Below are 19500 nucleotides of genomic sequence, written 5' to 3' on the forward strand. Positions count from 1 at the left end.
GATTTGATTATAGCCTGGAATATATTTTATGAGGATTTATAAGCGTCACATAAATGTTGCAACAAAAGATTATTTATTTGGAGCTCCTAATATAGTGAGAATTTAAAATAAGCCTTATCTAAAAATTCTAGAAGAATTTAATACATGTCTTAAGTGATATAAATTCAAAGTCGCGCGCACTATATGACAAAGATCTTTGTATGAAATAAAGACATGTAAGTAAATTATTATTTGAAAAATACCTATGGTTGTCTATGCAATATAAATACGTAAATTATACGTTGTGATAGACTCTTGAAGAGTTTTTGATTAATTGAAGAACAAACTTTTATTTCTTTTGTATTTCGAGAAATATTAATGTATAAAGTTTGTTCATTAGTATTGAAGTCCTGAAGTACTTCATATGTATCAAGAATTATAGATATATGATCATTTGATATGGAAATTAAGATCATAAAACAAGATGGAATAAATATATGGTCTTGGAGTACCATCATTGTCACAAATGAAAATTTGTAGTACCATTAATGTGTTATGTTCATATCTACTTGAAATTTTAAATTTTCGTATGAACAAAGTTGTGTACACACATGAATGATACAATTAGTTGGATAAAGACTAATGTTCCACGAACCCCTCATCTATAATTTAGAAGTCCATGCATACTCTGGAAGAGTTATAGAAAATATATGATCAAAGATTATATATGGTGATATTTTAAAAGTGATAACAATAATCTTATGAGATATATTATCACCAAAAAAATTATGGATCATATGTGCATGAGGGGGAGACATATTCATGTTGCACTCTTTTTCCCTTAGTTCAGGTTTTGTCCCAATGGGTTTTCCTGGCAAGGTTTTTAACGAGGCAACTTGCAAATAATTATGAATATGAAATATATATTGTACTCTTTTCCCTAGCTCAGATTTTGTCCCACTGGATTTTTCTGGCAAGGTTTTTAACGAGGCAACTATAAATCATGTTAACATACTTGCATTTTATGAAGCAAGTAGAGAATGTGTGTGAGTGAGATCATTGGCATAGCATATTCAGGAAACATATGGATTGCACTCAATAAAGAAGTATCAACCCAAGCAATTCTCTATGGATAATACTGCTTGCCTCGTTCAACTAAAAGGAGGTACATTGAAGGAGATAGAGTTAGAACACATTTCACGAAATTCTTCTTTATACGCTTCAAGAAAATGCATATTGGTGTTCAACATATTCAATCAAGTGTCAATCTTACAAACTTATTCACATTTGAGAAGACGGCAGACAAGATCGAAATTCGTCGATTAGAAGATCTCCACAAATGCCTAAATGAGGGGGAGGGAGTTAGTTTACACTATACTCTTTTTCCTTTGACCAAGTTTTCAGCAAGATTTTTAATAAGACAGCTATTATAGACATCCAAGGGGGAGTGTTATAAATATTAATAATTATGTGGATGTCCAAATCTTTTATTTATTACCATGAATTGTAATCAACATTCCTCTTTTCCTTAGTTTCCCTTTTTCTTAGTTTCTTAATATCTCACTCTTATATTTGTATAAATAGGGATTCACCCCATTGGAATAAACAACTCAGAAATTCTCATTCACTTTCTCTTTCTCTCTTCATCTTCTTCTTCTTTCTTCTCATCTACTTTATATTATTTTATATTATTTTATAACAAAACAAACTTTATTTTCTATTTTTAAACATAAAAAACAAAAGTGACTTTAAAACACAATTATATTTTTCAAAAAGATTTTTTTTTACAAAATCCTGACAGCCAAGTCTTTTTTACAATCCACGGTTGTCCTGCAGAGAAGAGAACAAAGTATCCCTTTGCCAAAACCAACTACAAAAAACAAGGCAGCAAAAATCTAAAGATGAGTGTTTTTACTATGAATTGGAGCCGATTAATGTTCATGGTCTCTTTCAGTTTTCGGTAGTAAAATACTCAAATAAGAATTATATTGATAAGTAACAATGACAATATATAACATACAAAGAAATGTGGCTGAACATTGCCCAAACAGCACCTGTGGTGACCTCAAAAAACTATAGACAATGACCCAACATTCTTCTAGGCTGCTTGTTTTGAAACCCGAAAACTACATAACCCAATGATATAAAAGGCTCTTTGAAACCTTAATCACATAACAGACTAATACCTTCTCTATACTCTCCATTGCATCTGCATTATGCACCATGTGATTTTACCAATAAAAAGGCCACAGCAGATCCAATATTGATGCCCCAACTGGGAAAACAAAGCAAAATTTTACATTTTCAATAGTAAGCAAACTTATGCTTCAACTGCCGCAATTCCTTCTTCTTCTGTAGAATCGCCTGAAACAACTTCCTCTACAGGGCCAAGATCTGAAGATTCTGCTTCTGTTGTTTCCTTTTCTGGCTCAGCATGAAGTAACTTCTCCCGAAGCTTCATAGTAAGTTCTTCTGCAGCAATCTCATCACTAGAAAGAAACCTTTTCAAAGCATCTTTACCGTGAAAATTCTTGCCATTTAAATTATAATGTGACCCGGCTTTTGAAAGGAATTTATATTTCAACCCCAATTCGATCAGTTCTGATGCTCGACATATTCCCTTGCCAAACTCTAGCTCGAATTGAGCATTTTTAAATGGAGGCGCAAGCTTGTTCTTCACAATCTTCACTAAAACTTGACTACCTACTGTCTACAAAACATGATGGAAACTAGTCTCAGAATTGAAAGGTCCTCTTTACAAACTGCCAAAAGGTAATGTGACTAATTACCAACGAACAAAGTAACTGACACCTTTTTATCAGTATCATTAGAGTGGAAAAATTAATAGAACAAATATAATTTTAAGTAAACAAAACAGGAGAGTTTGTACCTCTTCACCCTTCTTGACATACCCTGTTCGCCTTATATTTAGTCGCACCGAAGCATAGAACTTCAAAGCATTGCCACCACATGTAACTTCAGTGGGACCACCAAATCCTCCGAAAGTACTAATTTTCGACCTCACCTGTAGAAAAATGTACAGTTTATGGCTACCCATATTATTATAAGGAAAAACTGTTACCCACAACCTTCAATGAAACTGCAGCATTCATAATAGAAAATCAAATTGTAGGGTATAAGACTTGGTTCGCAAAGATAACAAGGAACAGATGCAAGTTCAGCAATGGGAAGTGGAGATTCCCTGATTCCGACAGAATTCAGCAATGGTAGGTGATAAATGCAACAAGCCAAATACATAAATAAAACAAAGGCCAAAAAAGTAAAGCCTTACAAATAAATACCCCAAAATTTACTTTGGATTTTGCTAATCTCTGAATTAAGCTAGACCAACCCAAAATCAACATAAATCTGAAGTTCGGTCCTTAAACAATGAATAATTGGCTCAGCAAAATCTCAAATAAGAACTAAGCCAATTTCTTAAGCTGGCACATGTGGGCTGGTTGGTTATTAAAGTACTGACTCATCAACATAAATCTGAAGTTCGGTCCTTAAACAATGAATAATTGGCTCAGCAAAATCTCAAATAAGAACTAAGCCAATTTCTTAAGCTGGCACATGTGGGCTGGTTGGTTATTAAAGTACTGACTCATCAGACCTTTAGACAGACAAAAGTCAAAAGCTCTTAATATTTTAAAACCTTGGAAATTGGTGATCTATTGCTCAAATATGGCTCATCGTTTAGTCCAATGGTGTGCCAAAAATTGATCCAAATTTGGATCACAATATGTCATGATGCAAAATTTGCATCACAATAAATGCACTACTTTAATATTTACTGTCATTTTTCATATTTTACTATTAAATTTAGTTATTTTATTAAATTAAAAACTTTTTACATTTTTTTTTATTGTTTTATATAATAAAATAAGAATAAATTTATGATAAAGTTATTATTTTATTTTTATATATTTTTAATAAAACATTAATGAAACATTAAATTTAGCATCAAATTTTGCAATTAGGCATTGGAGCACAATGCTAAAAATTGATGCAAATATATCACACAAAGTTATTTTTTGTGTCAAATATAACAAAGTTTTACATTTTCCATTGGAGATGGTCTTAGTAAAATCCAGAAACCAACTGCAAGAACTTATAGTACAAGAGCACAATAAGGACAGTATTGAAACAAATAGATGCCAATACCTGATTTATAAAGATCAACAATGTCTGTGACAGAGATAGAGAGTGGCTCAGCTTGCGAAGTGCTTGGCTCATCAATCTGGCCTGCATAGCTACATGAGCATCACCCATCTCACCATCAAGTTCACCCTTAGGCACTAGTGCAGCTACCTACAGGCACACATATTATCTAAAAATCACATTTTATGACAGAACAAAGAAAATAAACTAAAACAAACGATGAAATCAACTGAGCTTAATAACTGAAACCAAAATGTTGGTCAGAACTTGTTTAAAAAGTTCAAAAGGATAGGAGCATTTCAAAGAAACTTTCTATAATCATCCATACCAGAAAAGCGTTGAATAACACATCTAAATTGTCCGCCAGCAGCATCAAATAATTTAAGATGGAACCTTACTAAGAAAAATTGGAATACAAAAGCACCTTACTTACACTGTCAACAACAACAACATCAACAGAACCACTTCGGATTATAGTGTCAACAAGACTGAGCGCTTGTTCACCACAATCAGGTTGTGAGAGAAGGAGATTCTCAGTATTTACACCAATAGCCTGTGCCAGTGAAGGATCAAGAGCATGCTCAGCATCAACAAAAACACAGTAACCTGCATCAAAGAACATCCAGAATAAGAACTGCATTCAAAGTAATATGTAACCCAAAATATAAATTTTGTTTAAAAGATTCCTTTGTTTAGTTGTTACCATATGTCACACTCCAGAGATTATAACTAGAGATTTGACTGATAAGCAATGTTTGACATATTAATACAACATATCATACATATACCTGAATTGATGAACAAATAAAGAATTAGGGAAGTAGATGCTGTATAAGATTAGATAGTATATATATGAACAAATTATAAAATTAAGTTCGCCCAGATACATGGTAAAAAATTATCAAACAATCAATTAGTATATCTTTTCAAACCAGGCTTCTCATCTAACTCCACAATATTAGACGAGCACGAAACCATGAGCACTTGGGGGAGTAAACTCTGCTTTACCATTTGAGCTACCACTCTTGGGTAACCCACCAATTTGTATACAATTTAGACAAACTTTAATTCTATGAAAAATTAGGGAGAGATGTAAGACAGACTGCTCTACATTATATTAATTTCTGTCTATGAATTACACAGTAAGAGAACTATTTATATTTGGTAAATGAAGAAAAGAAAAGGAAACATGAAGAGAAACAGAATACTAAATTTGAAAGTCAAATATCCTAGCTAATTAATTCAACAAAAAGATCACTCCAACAAATTCATATAAATTAATATATACAATACAGCACACTCCATGAAATTTATCAATTTATCATCACTTATGCAGCAAGAAAGATTCTCATTTAAACGTAAATATTATAACCTCCTTGCTTCTGTGCCTCAGCAATCACATGTAGAGCAAGAGTTGTTTTTCCAGAAGCTTCCGGACCATATATCTCCACAACCCGTCCCTAAAAATAATTAAAAAAAAATAGCATATCAGAATTTAAGACTTGCATATGTAGCAAAGTTCCTGCAATACTGTGTAAACCTCATACAAATTTTTAACTCCTGAGAAGGAGCTCATATGTTCTGGCGACTGCATAAGGTCAAAAACCCAGTCTTATAATCCATATTTGAAAATATTACTTCCAGAAAATCAGTAGATTCATAATCATCAGCAAATACATTACATAGTTCCAGCATATATGTCACAATGAAGAAAGTTAGTGAGCTAACATTCTTTTTCAAAAAAAAAGTTTGTGAGCTAACATAATGTTACAATACTTCAATTCAAAATTATTGCTAACGATGTCACAAATAAGTTTTTGAAGTCAAATAAATCCAACATTTGCAACAATATACGATGATTACTATATAGGAAAATACCTTAGGAAGTCCACCAACTCCCAGTGCCAGATCCAGAGAAAACGAACCTGTGGACACAACTGGAACATCTTTAGGAGATGCAGACCGTCCTAGCCACATTATAGATCCCTTTCCAAATGAGGACGTAATCTGATCCAAAGCTTGTTTGAGGGCTATGTCTTTCTTTGACATATTTTCTTCACCGGAGTCACTTCCATCTGACTTGCATTTCCTTCTTCCTTAATACAGACAAAATTTTAACTTTCATAATATCAAAGTAAGCTTAAACTTGAAGCAGATCAAAACAGTAATTTTGTTTTTATTATCTTAACCTATTATCTGCAACAGCAAGACCAGGACAATCTAGACAAAATTATCTACTACATTCATAAAAAAATTTGAAAGACAACATCTTTGTAATATCATCACTTGTTACCATATTCATACCAATACAAAAAATGCCATACATACAGCCAAATTACAAAGTCCAGTGATATTCATTATCAAGATTTTAACACTTCCTGCCATCACTGAAGTAGTAAGAATTTGATAGTAAGCAACTTGTTTGATACACTGAATTCAAAGAAGAGCCCAAGGAGTTAAAAAAAAATAATATGCGAAATGTTTTTCACTTCTGTCAATTAAAAATACATTTGACTCAAAATCTTAAAAAGCACAAGGTCGCTCCTTGACATATTGTGTATGTTCATTCCCTCAAAAATAACAAATTCAAAGGGTCACCAAAATAAAAGTAGTAACATTCAGAATAAAATGCATATGAATAAAGCTCAAGTACCTTTGGAAGAAAAATAACAAAGCTGAGATGAAGTCCCTAGTATCCCTCTTTTTAATACCTGCAAATCAAACAAGTAACAAATGAGCGGGAAAGGAAAAGAGAAAAAAAAGTTATACGCAAAATGCAATAAAACATTTCATGTAGAACAAGTAATAATCATTAAAAACAATAAAAAAGAAAGCATGCATACATATATTTTATATGAGAAACCTCATGTGATCCAATAGAGGTAACCAACCAAACAGAGCATCCCATACATTAGAAAAGCTTCTAAAACACAAAAAAGAAGCATTTTTCTTCTATTTTTCTCAACATAAAGAACAGCCATGAAATGAAATGATTACCTCAGTAGCTAGAAAAGAAGCGCGTTTGTGAAAATTAACGTCGCGAAGAATCTTCGCCATGGACAGGGCAACCTCAAGGCTCGTCTTCTGTACTTTATTATTATTATTATAAAGAATAGAGAAAAGCAAAAGTTTGATATAATTTATTTTTAAATATGAATGAAGGATCAAAGGTTAGGACAGGGAATGGCGAAGAAGAAGGAGTTTTATTAGGGTTTTGGGTTTTTCCCTCCTTTCTCTCAACTCAATAGACTGAGGACGCTCTTTCTCTCTCTCTGTCTGTCTACCTGGGCGCGAAGAGTCATGGGCTACTTGGGGGCTGTGTCGGAGACTGGACCTCCCTTTCTTTCTGGCCCAACGTCTCATTGGGTGTATCGCTACATAGGACTCAGGACTGTGCCTCGTAAAATTTTTGAAAAAATATTTTTTTATGTTCCATAAGAAAAATTTTGTTGATTCAATTTTTTTTCTATACAATTATTTTCATACCAATTATAAAAAGGGATTTTTTTCATTTTTACACTTTAAAACATTTTTTTTTTTTGTATTTTTACGAAATTCTACATAGAAATTCCTATTACAACTAACGCTGCAATCTAAATTGCAACAAAAAATCGTATAGAAACCCTTATTGCAACTAGCATTACAACCACTTTAGAAACTCAAACCGTAAATTTGAAAAAAAAAAAAAAAAATAGTTAAAAAAAATAATATATGGGGTAATTCCTCTTATTTTATAATGATCTTATTTATTATTATTTTTTATATTCTTTTTTCTTACATTTTTCTTTCTCACTAAAATCCAACTTCTATAGTCTAAAATTATTATTTCCTAAACAAATCTTATATTATCTTTATTAAAAACAATGCCGGCAAAACTAAATAATATAACTTATTTTTTTATTTAAGAAAAGAAATTAAATAATTGATCATTTTCTAGCAGTATTATAATTATGTAAAACTACTATAATAATTTATATTCCTACCACTCTATATACAATAAATTAGAAGATAAGCACTAAAAAATATTAATTTTTTAATTTATTTTAAGTATTAAGAAATTATTAATCATGATTTTAAATTATTTTATCATTTTGTGTTATAGTTTCAACCATCATCTTCTATAGTTTTTCTTTCCAATGTAAAATACCAACTTCTAACAATATTATTATTATTATTATTATTATTATTATTATTATTAATTTGATAAGGAAAAATGCGGGGAACAGACTAAGACGTCTTCATAAATGTCATAAATTATTGGATGTGTACCTTAAATTAATACATAAATGGCTTTTATTGAGATTTATGATAATTCATGTTCGTTTTCATAAATGTGCTCTGCTTTATAATTGCACTTACAGTGAGCATAATTTCAAATATAATTAAATTAGAATTAACATCTGTCTAAGAGAATACAACTAGTATTCAATTAATATATTTTCATTTCTTGGTCAATACTATTGCATTGGCTGTAATCAGAAAACATGAGGGCATATGATAAAAGTGAAATTATAATTGAAAAAATTCACGAGTAACGTGAACATTCCTCTAGCAAACAGAAAAATTCATTGAGAAACTCGACCAAAAATTTTCTATAACACATCACCCCTTTAAATAATCATCGATATTATATTTTAAAATATCATGTATTTAAAGAATCACCAAAGAATGAAAGTAGACAGAATGAGTAGAAAAATCACAAATATACTCTCAATGAGATTCTAAAAACATCCACTTCCATGACATGGAATATCAAAGAAATCACAACTAAGAGACACGCCCTACTATTTGACCACATTACACCCCCCATACAACACAAGTAAAAAGAGAGAAAAAACAAAAAAAAAAAAGACCCCGACCTTCCCAAATCATTCTCCATAACATGAGGCTAAAGAAAAATAAATTATATATAATGAAAGTGAAAGTGATGAAGCACCCAAAACTGTCCGAGAACCCTTCTCTCAATACTCCATGCAAACTATCAAATTCTACTGTTGTTTGCATTCAGGAGGCCTCTCGCCTTGCGCACCATCCGTACCTGCTGTTCTTCCGGTTTTCTGTTTCGTATTAAAAGTATATGTTAACACACATAATATATATACACAAATATATATATTAGAAGATCAAGAAAAAGAAAGATTCCATACCTTTGACCCAGCTGATGTCTGCAAGAGCTCCCAAAAACATTTCAAGGAAAAATTAGGACCATTCCAAAGTATATAACCAATTCTAGCAAAATAAGTGCAAAGAAAATAGAGCTATGGTCCTATACCTTCTTTTTGGTCTTGGTTTCCTCTTCGTCCTCATCATCATCCTCATCTTCGTCGTCGTCGTCCTCATCTTCATCCTCATCTTCCTCGTCATCCTCATCCTCATCAATGTCTTCATCATCGTCATCTTCCAGGTCTCCAAATTCATCTCCTTGAATGGCCTCTCCCGTAAACCAAGAAACAGCATGAGGAATGATCTTATCACGAATGGTTGACCTTCCCGAGTAAAAAATAAAAGTAAAAAAATATTAGCAAAACACAGGAAGCAAGTCATGTATCATCAACATCTTTAGTTAGGATCAATAGCAGAGTCCGGTGAAAGAATAATAGTTTTCTGCCATGAATAAATTATATCAATACAAGATTTAAGGGCTCACCCAATGTCGTAATCTTGTTCCATCTGGTTCTGAAGCTCCTCAGCCTGTGAAGAGCAAGAAATAAATATAATAATTAAAAAAAATTAAATAAAAAACATGCTTCTTAAAGAGGGGTTAAAGAAGCCAGGCTTACTGCATCCTCATCAATGTCTTCATCTTCTTCGGGAACTTGAGGTGGATTAAAGAAATTGAAGAAACTATCACAATTTTCAGTTTTTGTGATTGGCTTAGCATTCTTGGCACCCTTCTTAGGCTTCTTTTTAAGAACCTTCTGTGTTAAACACTTTCCAGGAAGCCATTCGATTTCCGTCCTATGAAATACAAGATACAAAAAGGTTAATACACCATATAGATCTGACGATCTGAGTCTGCATCATACATACTTCAAACAATAATTACCCTATTGCTTTCTCTAGAATAGGTTCATCTTCATCGATCATGTGATATGTTTTTGTCAAGACAGTGTTCTTAAAGAAAGGATTAGTCTCAAAGAAGAACTCAAGTTTGAAACCCTTGGGATTATCTATCCTGCACCACTTGATGTCCTTAAGGTATTTGAGAGCTCCTTCGTCACGCTCAGTAACCTGACATCAGGAAAACAAGAACCAACACGTGATTAATAGAAGACCATAGGAAATAGGAATTAAAAGAAATACGACAAACAAAAGACTACCTCCTCAGCTAGGACTTCATTATTTTTCATTGCATTGAGCCAGAAATCAGGCACTCCTACTTCTGCAGAAACACATAACAAACATCAAGACAAGAAAATAGTTGCCACGATGGGGCTAGAGGTTCTGGTAAGAAAATTATACTGTACCATTAGCTTCTTTATCCTCCTCTTTGTCTGTTGCTGCCTCAGCAGTAACACCTTCAACTTCAGTAACACCATTGACTATATCATATCTCTGCAAGTGATCATGAACATTATTATAAGAAACATAGAGATGCAAACCACAAGAATGAACATAAAATTATCCCACACAACGTTGTGTAATGCTACTTGATGTTTGAACATATTAGTAAAAGAATAAAACCAGAGGCATCCACAAAACCTTACTTGACAAAAACAGAGCACACCCCTATATCTTGAAAAAGTACACAAGTAAAGGAAAAGAAAAAGACATATAGCAGTGAGAAAACAAGGCCTCATCCGCAGTTTAGAATGTAACAAGTATGTTACCTTGGTGTATAGAGGCTGATACAGTTTCTGGTATTTGGCTTCCAGAGCTGCTCTCTCCTCAAAAAACTTGGCTTCTAACTCATCGTGTTGACTCTGCAAGTCAAAAAATTAACTTAAGATACTCCACAAATAAAAGATAAAAGTAATCCAAGTTCAATTCCTCACTAACACCATAATAGATGATATATAAATAAACAAGAAAAACGCAGAGAGAAAAAAGAGCAGAGAACAATTTCAACAAAAAGAACCCACGACGTCCAATAAAACCCAAGAGCATTAGTCAACACATGAAGCGTGGAAGATGGATAGCATACATTTGAACTTAAAATAGATTTTTCAGCAGAATAAAATGCCCAAATTTAAATATATATATATATAGAAAGACGAGAAACTGAAGGACAGCAATGAAATCCCATGAGAAATGTAAAAACAAATACCTGGATTTCCCTAAGAACCTCGACCCTCTTTCTAACATTCGGTGTCAAGTTCTCCAACACATCAGAGTGCTGCCCAGCCAAGCTCTGTATCTTATTCTGCACAAGATACCAAGAACACCCCACAACCATCAGCAAAGCAAGCCTTATCCCACATATACAAAAAATCTTGCGCCGCAAAATTTAAAAACCGTCGGACTTTTCAAAAGTTAGAGTTTTTCGTCATTTCCCGTTCCGACGAGTTTTGATAATTATAATTATAATTATAATATATAAAATTTCTGACCTTGAGAGCGTTAACGAGGCCTGCTCGATCCTCTTCGTTGAGAGCTGTACACAAAAACCATCAAAATATCAGATTTTTCGAAACACTGACTAGCACACAATGCTTAAGGGAAGGAAAAGTTAGAACAATAGGGATTAGGGTTTATGGGAATAGAAATAAGTACCAGAAGTGAGATCGGACATGGTGAAGCTCTCCTTGTCGTTGCTCATTGTTTCAGAGAAGAAGAGATGAGTAGAGAGGGAGAAGGAAGGAAGAGCTAAAACCCTAGAAGGCGGTGTTTGGGGGAAAAAGTGGTGAAGAGCCCTCAAAACGTGACCTCCTTTAAATCCTCTCTCCCCTCTTTTTGAAACCTAAACAGCTGTTCTCTTTATCATGCGGGGTCTGAGCCTACCTGTTTCGATTTATTTTCATTTTCCTTTTCTGGTTGAGGCCCAATAGTTGGGCTCTGTACACTGGAAAGCCCATATTTACTGGGCCCAATGGCCCAGAAACAATGAATTGTTTCCCTCTTTCTCCCTTAATTGCGCCTTCCTTTTACGAAATAATTACATAATTAGCTAATAGCCAGTTGTGAATTGTGATAGCCAGGATAAAAAAGAGAAACAAGTAGTTAGTAGTTACCATTTCCGGTATATAGAGAAAAGTGATTGTCAATTCATGTTCATTTTGTAATTTCTCTAAAAAGTTTATAAACAAAATTCTTAACGGTTATTGTTTGACTCATGGCAATAAAATTAGTTATTATATTCAAAAAAAAATATGTATTTAACGGTTTTTCTTCGGATCTCGATTAATAATGTGCCTCTTGCATATATGTTTGAGGCATTTGCCCGTGAATGGGGAAGTTTAATAGGAAAAATTGAGAATGTAAGAGTGGTTAATAAAATTATGAAGGTCTGTGTGTGCATTAATATTACTAGACCTTTCAAACGTGGTTTACGAGTGTCCATTGATGAGAAGAGTACGGAGGTATCTTTACTCTTTCAATATGAGCACCTCCCAGAATTTTGTGATGACTGTGATATTATTGGCCATAAAACTTTAGATTTCTCTCTTAAAGACTATCAAGATGATGAAACAGGGCTAATTCTGAATGGACGGTATGGATTGTGAATGTGTGCTCCTAGCTCGCCGCCTAGGAATCAGGGACAGCGTGGTAGTGGCAAACATTTTGAGTCACAGTTTATGAACATGAGAGAAGCGGGAAGAATAATAGAGGTTGATAATCGCTCTCGTCCAAGACGAAATATAGAAGAAGAGTTTGTTGCAACATCTATTTCAAAAAGTCGAGAACGGGAGGAGGAGTTACGTGTTAATAAGGGGGTTACCTTAGAAAATGAGGTAGTTACTAGAGAGCCCCCTTCAATCCAAACGATGAGAAATGACACCCCTTGAGTCCCACCTGTTCAGAGTAATGTTGGAGAGGAGCTCCCACCATTCCCTTCTTCGTTAAGGGAGCTTCAATCGCAAGATATTCAACTGCATTCTAACAGTATTTTGGTGGAGGAGTCAGAGACCACTGAATCCCCACTGTTAGGGGAGCAACAACATTGCCCTCCTGAATTAGTGCTTCGTGTTGGAGAGTCCCATGGGCCTATTAAAGTTAGAAATCGTGATAAAGGAAGGTCCATTGTTTACTCCGAGATGGAGGTGGGTAAGTTGTTTCAAAGTACCTTTGGACCTATGGTCAAAACTCAAAAGAAGAAGACCTGGAAGAGGCGTACAACCTCCATAGATAGACATGGTGCTAGTATTTCGTTAGATGGTGTTGTGGCTACACAATCAGATGAGGGTGAGTGGCCTTCTTATGGTGTGAAAAGGAAGAATGATGTTGTTGGTACGATAGAAGAGCGAATAGAGAAACCGAATATTCCATCAGGTGTTAGTCTTATGGTGGTCGATGATGAAGTGGCGCAGTCTGTAGAAAAGACTCGCCAGGCCCAATGAGTATCGTATGCTGAAATGCCCGAGACTAAGCTTTGTGGTAACTGGACAGAAAGAATTCGAAGACATATCAATTTTACTAATAGCTTTCATGTGGATTGTGTGTGGAGTAGTGGTGGACTTTTATTTATATGGAATGATGATTGGGATGTTATTATTAAAAACTACTCTAGTGGACATATTGATGCTCTTGTACAATGTCTAGGGAGAGAGTTGTGGTGATTCACGGTATTCTATGGCAACCCAAAAGCTCACCTCCGCAAAGAGTCTTAGTTACTTCTTTGGCATATAAAGCATATCTTTAATCTACCATAAATTTATGGGAGGGACTTCAATGAGATTTTATCAACGTACGAAAAAAAAAGGGAGGGTCAAATCGTGATGGTATAGCGATGAGTGAGTTTCAAAAAGTTCTTGATGACTGTATGTTAGATGATTTGGGGTACAAAGGGCCGACCTTCACTTGGGTCAATAAAAGACAAGGCATTTCACATGTCCAAGAACGATTAGATCGATTTGTGTGCAATCATGCTTGGTCTGAACTATATCATTCAGTCTGAGTGTCCCGTGGTGACTTTCTTTGGTCTGATCGTCGACCTATAGTCGCTAAACTAGAGAATATTGTGGTACAGAATCATGAGCGAATTAAGAAATAGTTCTATTTTGAACCACAATAGCTTAAAGATGAGGAATGTTGATCTATTGTGGCTGAAGCTTGGCAAATATGTACGTTAGATGTGGCTGATCTAGTGGGACTTCGAGATTCGCTTGATTACTGTGGAAAGTGTCTTTCATCTTAGAATAAGCAAAGGTTTGGGTCGCTACCTAAGCAAGTTGTGGACACTCAGAATGAGATAGATAAACTCTTAAATGCCAATGCTCTCGATGTTCGAATGGATGAGGTGAAAGCTCTAGAACTTAAATTGGATGACCTTATGAATAGAGAGAAACTTTACTGGAAGCAGAGATCAAGATCGGAGTGGATGATGGCAAGGGATAGAAACACGAAATACTTTCATAACAAAGCGTCAGTGAAGAAAAAGAAAAATGCTATTACTGAGATTATGACGGAATTCGGCCAAAAGTTGTGTTTAGAGGAAGAGATTGTTGGTGAAGTAGAGCGGCATTTTAGAGATATTTTTCAAACATCCAATCCGAAAAATGGACAAATCTAGCGTGGTACGGAGGTTGTTAATTCTCATATTTCGGTGGTTGATAATGAGCGCCTAATGAAACCATTCACTTAGGAGGATATTCACTAGACTATTAAGGCCATTGGCGCCACTAAAGCTCCAGGACCAAATAGATTTCATGCTTTATTTTTTCAGAGATTTTGGGATATTATGGGTGACATGGTCAGCCAAGTATGCCTTGCAATCCTAAATGACGGTGCTTCAGTGCGGCAGTTGAATAAGTCAAACGTAGTGTTGATACCAAAAGTGCAAAAACCAGATTTGGTTAAAGAGTGTCGACATATTGCTTTGTGTAACATAATGTATAAAATTGTTGTGAAAGCTTTATCATTGAGGATGAAAAGTGTTCTTGGCCCCCTTATCTCATCTTTTCAAAGTGCATTTATTCCAGGACGGTCGATACATGACAACATTATGGTTAGTTTTGAGCTTCTTCATTCACTATTTAAAAGAAATAACGGGAGAAAGAGTTTTATGGCACTTAAGCTTGACATGAGTAAAGCATATGACCAAGTGGAATGGGGATTCTTAGCCAGTATGATGCGACAGTTTGGCTTTGTTGAGGGTTAGGTTAGGGTTATCATGGACTGTGTGATGACCCTGGAGTACACTTTCTTAATCAATGGGTGCCCTAAAGGCCGCGTGATTCCGACAAGAGGGTTACGACAGGGATGTCCTTTATCTCCTTATTAATTCCTATTCTGTGCAGAATCTTTGTCTTCGTTATTCTCCCTTGAAGAAGCCACAACTTAACTGATTAGGTTTAGGTGTTATAGATCGGGACCACGTGTTACTCACTTGTTCTTTGCAGACGATAGCCTTGTGTTTGGTAAGGCTAATGGAGGTGATAGTGAAACTATAAAGTGTATCCTTCTAACTTATGAGGCTGTCTCGTGGCAGAAGATTAATTTTGAGAAGTTTGTTATCACTTTTAGTCTAAATGTGCAACAGGTGGATCAAGATGGGGTTTTAAGAGTTTTAGGGTTGACATCAGTGGCTACGCATGACAAATACATGTGATTACCTATGGTGATTGGTAGAAACAAACAGCGAGCGTTTGAGGGGATCTGTGAAAAGGTTAGGAAGCATGTGTGGGGATGGAAGCATAATTTCATTTCAGTCGGTGGGAGGGAAGTACTCATCAATTCTATTCTTCAAGCTATTTCAACTTATATGATGAGTGTCTTTAAGCTTCCGACGAAAACTTGTGAAAAATTAAAGTATATTATAAGACAATTCTAGTGGGGTTCATGTGGAGATCAAAGGAAGATTCTTTGGGTGAAATGGGAAACAGTATGTCAGCCTAAGGCGATGGGTGGGCTTGGTTTTTGAGATTTTAATTTTTTAATCAAGCTCTTTTGGCCAAGCAAGTTTGGAGGTTATTTCTATATCCAGATTCATTGCTTGCTCAAATTTTGAAATATAAATATTTTTCAAATTGCTCTATCCGTGAGGCCACAGAAAAAATTGGTTCATCAAATCTTTGGTCGAGTTTGATTAAGGAAATGGAATTGCTTAAGTGCGGGCTTCGGAGATCTATTGGAGATGGAACACAAGTTAAGGCTTTCAAGGACCCATGGCTCTCGCGTCCGAGGTCTTTTTAGCCTATCATGAAGAGGATTAATAATGACTGCCAGGTAAATGAATTTATTCTTCTATTTGGTACTTGGGATGTGGGAAAGTTTCAACAAGTTTTTTTGCCAAAGGATGTGGACATAATTCTATCTATTCCATTGGCGAGGTGTGAGGCAGAAGATGGTTGGTGCTGACACTACGATAGAGATGGGGTTTATAATGTCAAGAGTGGCTACTCATTGGCCTGGTCGCTCTAGGTTATGGAGGGTGTTGCAGATTCATCCAGGTTGACTTGCTGGTGGAATGGAGTATGGAATCTCAATTTGCCACCAAAGGTGAAAATTTTTATTTGGCTTATGTTCCATTTGGCTTTACCAGTAGCAACACAACTTATCTTCCAGAAAGTTCGGGTACCTCTTTGTTGTTCTTGGTGTGGAGAATAAGCTGAAACTCTTGAGCATGCTCCACTTTTCTGTTCTAGTTTAATTCTAGTGTGGCTTCAGTTGGGGTGTGGTCGGTGCTCCGTCGATGTGCACATGGGCCAATGCAAGAAATTCTCCGACTACTTTTTGACAGGCTATCCTGTGAAGCTTTTGAATTGATGATGACAACTCTTTGGTGGCTATGGTATGATAGGAACTCAATATTATTTGGCAACAAGTAGTCAAAATTGGATATTATTCTAGACTTAGCCAGTAACCATCTGACAGAGTTAAAGGAGTATGTCGGTGAGGCCTTCATTTGGGATTGGGCCTTGCAAACCCAGTGGGAAATTGAGCTACTCGATGGATGCCACCTCCTCCTAAATCCTTTGCTCTAGCGACGGATGCTTCGGTGATTCCGGGGAGGGGCTTTGTTGGATTGGGGGGGAGGGGGGTAATATGGGATGCATTTGGTTGGTGTGGTCATCAGGTGTGTTAGGTGATTTCTCTGCTAATGTGGCGGAGCTGCTTGCCATTCGTCTAAGCTTGGTTCTTACGCATCAATTTGGTTTCAATATTTCATTGTTAATAATGATTCTACTGTGGCAATTAGTTGGATAAATAAGATTTACATTAATTTTAGTTTTCACTCTATTTTATTAGATATCTATTCTTTATTAGCTGTTGTTAGTGGTGGTTCTTGCAGTGTCATTTTGCGATCAGCAAATGGTGTTGCCCATACACTGGAAACCTCTGTTACTAGTCTAGGAGATTGTGTTTGGACAAATGTTTGTCCTCGATTTTTGAGTTCTTCTGTACCAGCTGATTTTTCTTAATGAATTGTGCATTTTTTTTAAAAAAATATATATTTATCGGTTTTAATGAAATGTTCAATTTATACTTTTGGTATATGATGTCTACCCCTGTTGATTAATTTTGACATTTAAATAAATTTAAAGAACAAAGTTCGTATTTTTAAGTAGGTCTCATTATTTAATTTAATGATAATATTAACTTTCTCTACTATTTAGAGTTTTATATTCTCTTAATCTAGTACACTTTAACTATTCAAATGTTTATTGAGATTTTCAAAAACTAATTAATAAAGAAATTAAGCTTAAAAAATTATAATAGAAAAATAATGCAATAAGAATTTTTACGTAGTTAAGGTATTAATAAATTTTAGTCCACAAAAATTGAGCTTGAAAAGTTATGGAGTATTTCTACATAAGAATATTCTTGCCAAAGTTGCAAAACCCTAAACCTTACCTTGAGTCTATGAACTGATTCTCAAACTTTTTGCATGAAGGGATCATGTTCTATTTATAGGCTAGGGTCGAGTTTATGGATAAACTCGAACCCGCTAGGTGTCAACTAAGTCTACTGCTGGGGTAAAATGCAATATTATACTGACTTTGGACTAGTTAGGTGAGGCCCAATTGTTGGGACAACAGTCGTCCATACGGAAGGGGACCACTTGACAGTGACAAGTGGCATGCGTTGCCAATCGTGTGTAGTGCCCGTCTGAGAAGAACGTGTGAACAAAAGGCTTGTCCTTTTTAGGTGATGTGCGCATTTCACAGGTCTGACACAAGGGGCAAGCCCCTGATTTGGTGGGGTTCAGTATCAGAGAGGTGCCACGTAGGATGATATGGGGATGTCTCCGAATACCTCTTCAATACCTCACCCGAATTGTCCTACGAGGGTATCTAGTGTACTATGCTGAGTCTTCCTTCTTCTAAACTAGTCGTTATTACCATACCAAAAAAGATTCAGCCTTACCATGTTACATTAGATTATAGTTGGACCCGGAGTTGTGGCCCGACTCCATTACGAACTGACCCACTAACTTTATTGGACTTGTGAATGGGCCCGCTTTGGCTAATCTTGGGCCTCCAAATTACACGCATCACCTATATAGAAATATGGTGATCTTTGGCATATGATACAATAATAATCAATTGCAATTATTTCGTAGCGTACCTAATTTAGTACCGTAAAACCAACAATGATAACCTAGAACTTGCAAGTTCCAAATAGGTTGTTTAACACATTAGTCTTTCGGACTAGCCATATGTAAAGATGAGGTCCTTATGTGTAACGTCCTAAATAATTAGGCACACTACCCAAGATACTTATGAAACCCTAATCCCCTAAATGGGATTACTAATGAAATTAACGCGGAATTTAAACTTTAATCATAAACGGAGTAAAAATAAAACTTGTAATAATTTAAACTTTACGATCTAAAAGTTACAAAAATTGGGATCTCAAAAATATTTACAAAATATTATTACAAGTCCTTTTTCTTTCGGCCAGCCTAAGCGCAAAATAGAGTCTCAAAAACACAACACAGGTAGACCCCAACCTGCTTGGTCTGATATGGCCCGGACATGTACATTCTTCGTCCAGCTCCTGCACTCATGGTTGATTAACAACAGTCTTACCCTTTCCTGCACAGTAGAGCACCCGTGAGCCAAGCCCAACAAGACAGTATAAATCATAACAAATATAATATGCTTATCATATAATATAAACAGTAAACCCATTCATATATGTGTGTGTCACAGACCTGCATGTCACACTCACATGCCTATTTATGTCTACGTGGCGTAAGCCTATGTGTTGTGCTCACACATTTATTTATATCTACGTGGCATAGACCTACGTGTT

The 19500-nt window shown here is 35.2% G+C and overlaps 2 protein-coding genes across 3 annotated transcripts; both read right to left on the reverse strand.

The window, feature by feature from the left end:
• Window positions 1–1860: 1860 nt before the first annotated feature.
• On the reverse strand, window positions 1861–7634 carry LOC115707080 (DNA repair protein recA homolog 3, mitochondrial). 2 transcript variants are annotated; one of them, XM_030634917.2, is made up of 8 exons: window positions 7141–7634; window positions 6797–6854; window positions 6022–6239; window positions 5516–5603; window positions 4577–4749; window positions 4147–4293; window positions 2870–3004; window positions 1861–2689 (listed from the first exon to the last, which is right to left on the reverse strand). In XM_030634917.2, the coding sequence occupies exons 1-8, from the start codon at window positions 7198–7200 to the stop codon at window positions 2300–2302; spliced, it is 1269 nt and encodes a 422-aa protein (XP_030490777.2). In that variant the 5' UTR covers window positions 7201–7634; the 3' UTR covers window positions 1861–2299. The 2 variants fall into 2 exon arrangements, with proteins under 2 accessions (XP_030490777.2, XP_060960979.1); XM_061104996.1 differs by having other exon boundaries at window positions 6022–6235; window positions 7141–7632.
• Window positions 7635–8827: 1193 nt separating this feature from the next.
• On the reverse strand, window positions 8828–12067 carry LOC115705230 (nucleosome assembly protein 1;2). The gene is made up of 12 exons (XM_030632499.2): window positions 11857–12067; window positions 11694–11737; window positions 11411–11506; window positions 10974–11066; window positions 10611–10698; window positions 10464–10525; window positions 10190–10374; window positions 9924–10101; window positions 9791–9834; window positions 9416–9629; window positions 9291–9308; window positions 8828–9200 (listed from the first exon to the last, which is right to left on the reverse strand). The coding sequence occupies exons 1-12, from the start codon at window positions 11900–11902 to the stop codon at window positions 9132–9134; spliced, it is 1137 nt and encodes a 378-aa protein (XP_030488359.2). The 5' UTR covers window positions 11903–12067; the 3' UTR covers window positions 8828–9131.
• Between the last annotated feature and the right edge of the window lie 7433 nt (window positions 12068–19500).

This window comes from Cannabis sativa, chromosome 1 (genome assembly GCF_029168945.1).
Source record: "Cannabis sativa cultivar Pink pepper isolate KNU-18-1 chromosome 1, ASM2916894v1, whole genome shotgun sequence".
Lineage (NCBI taxonomy): Eukaryota > Viridiplantae > Streptophyta > Magnoliopsida > Rosales > Cannabaceae > Cannabis > Cannabis sativa.

Bases quoted from the DNA above. Each gene is read 5' to 3' on its own strand.
- LOC115707080 (XM_030634917.2), bottom strand. From the start codon at position 7,200: ATGGCGAAGATTCTTCGCGACGTTAATTTTCACAAACGCGCTTCTTTT. The intron at 6,855-7,140 runs GTAATCATTTCA...TTTGATTTGCAG, and splicing joins CTTCTTTTCTAGCTACTGAG to GTATTAAAAAGAGGGATACT. The intron at 5,604-6,021 runs GTATTTTCCTAT...AATTATTTTTAG, and splicing joins GAGTTGGTGGACTTCCTAAG to GGACGGGTTGTGGAGATATA.
- LOC115705230 (XM_030632499.2), bottom strand. From the start codon at position 11,902: ATGAGCAACGACAAGGAGAGCTTCACCATGTCCGATCTCACTTCTG. The intron at 10,375-10,463 runs GTAGTCTTTTGT...TCCTGATGTCAG, and splicing joins ATGAAGTCCTAGCTGAGGAG to GTTACTGAGCGTGACGAAGG. The intron at 9,630-9,790 runs GTGAGCCCTTAA...TTACTCGGGAAG, and splicing joins GAACAAGATTACGACATTGG to GTCAACCATTCGTGATAAGA.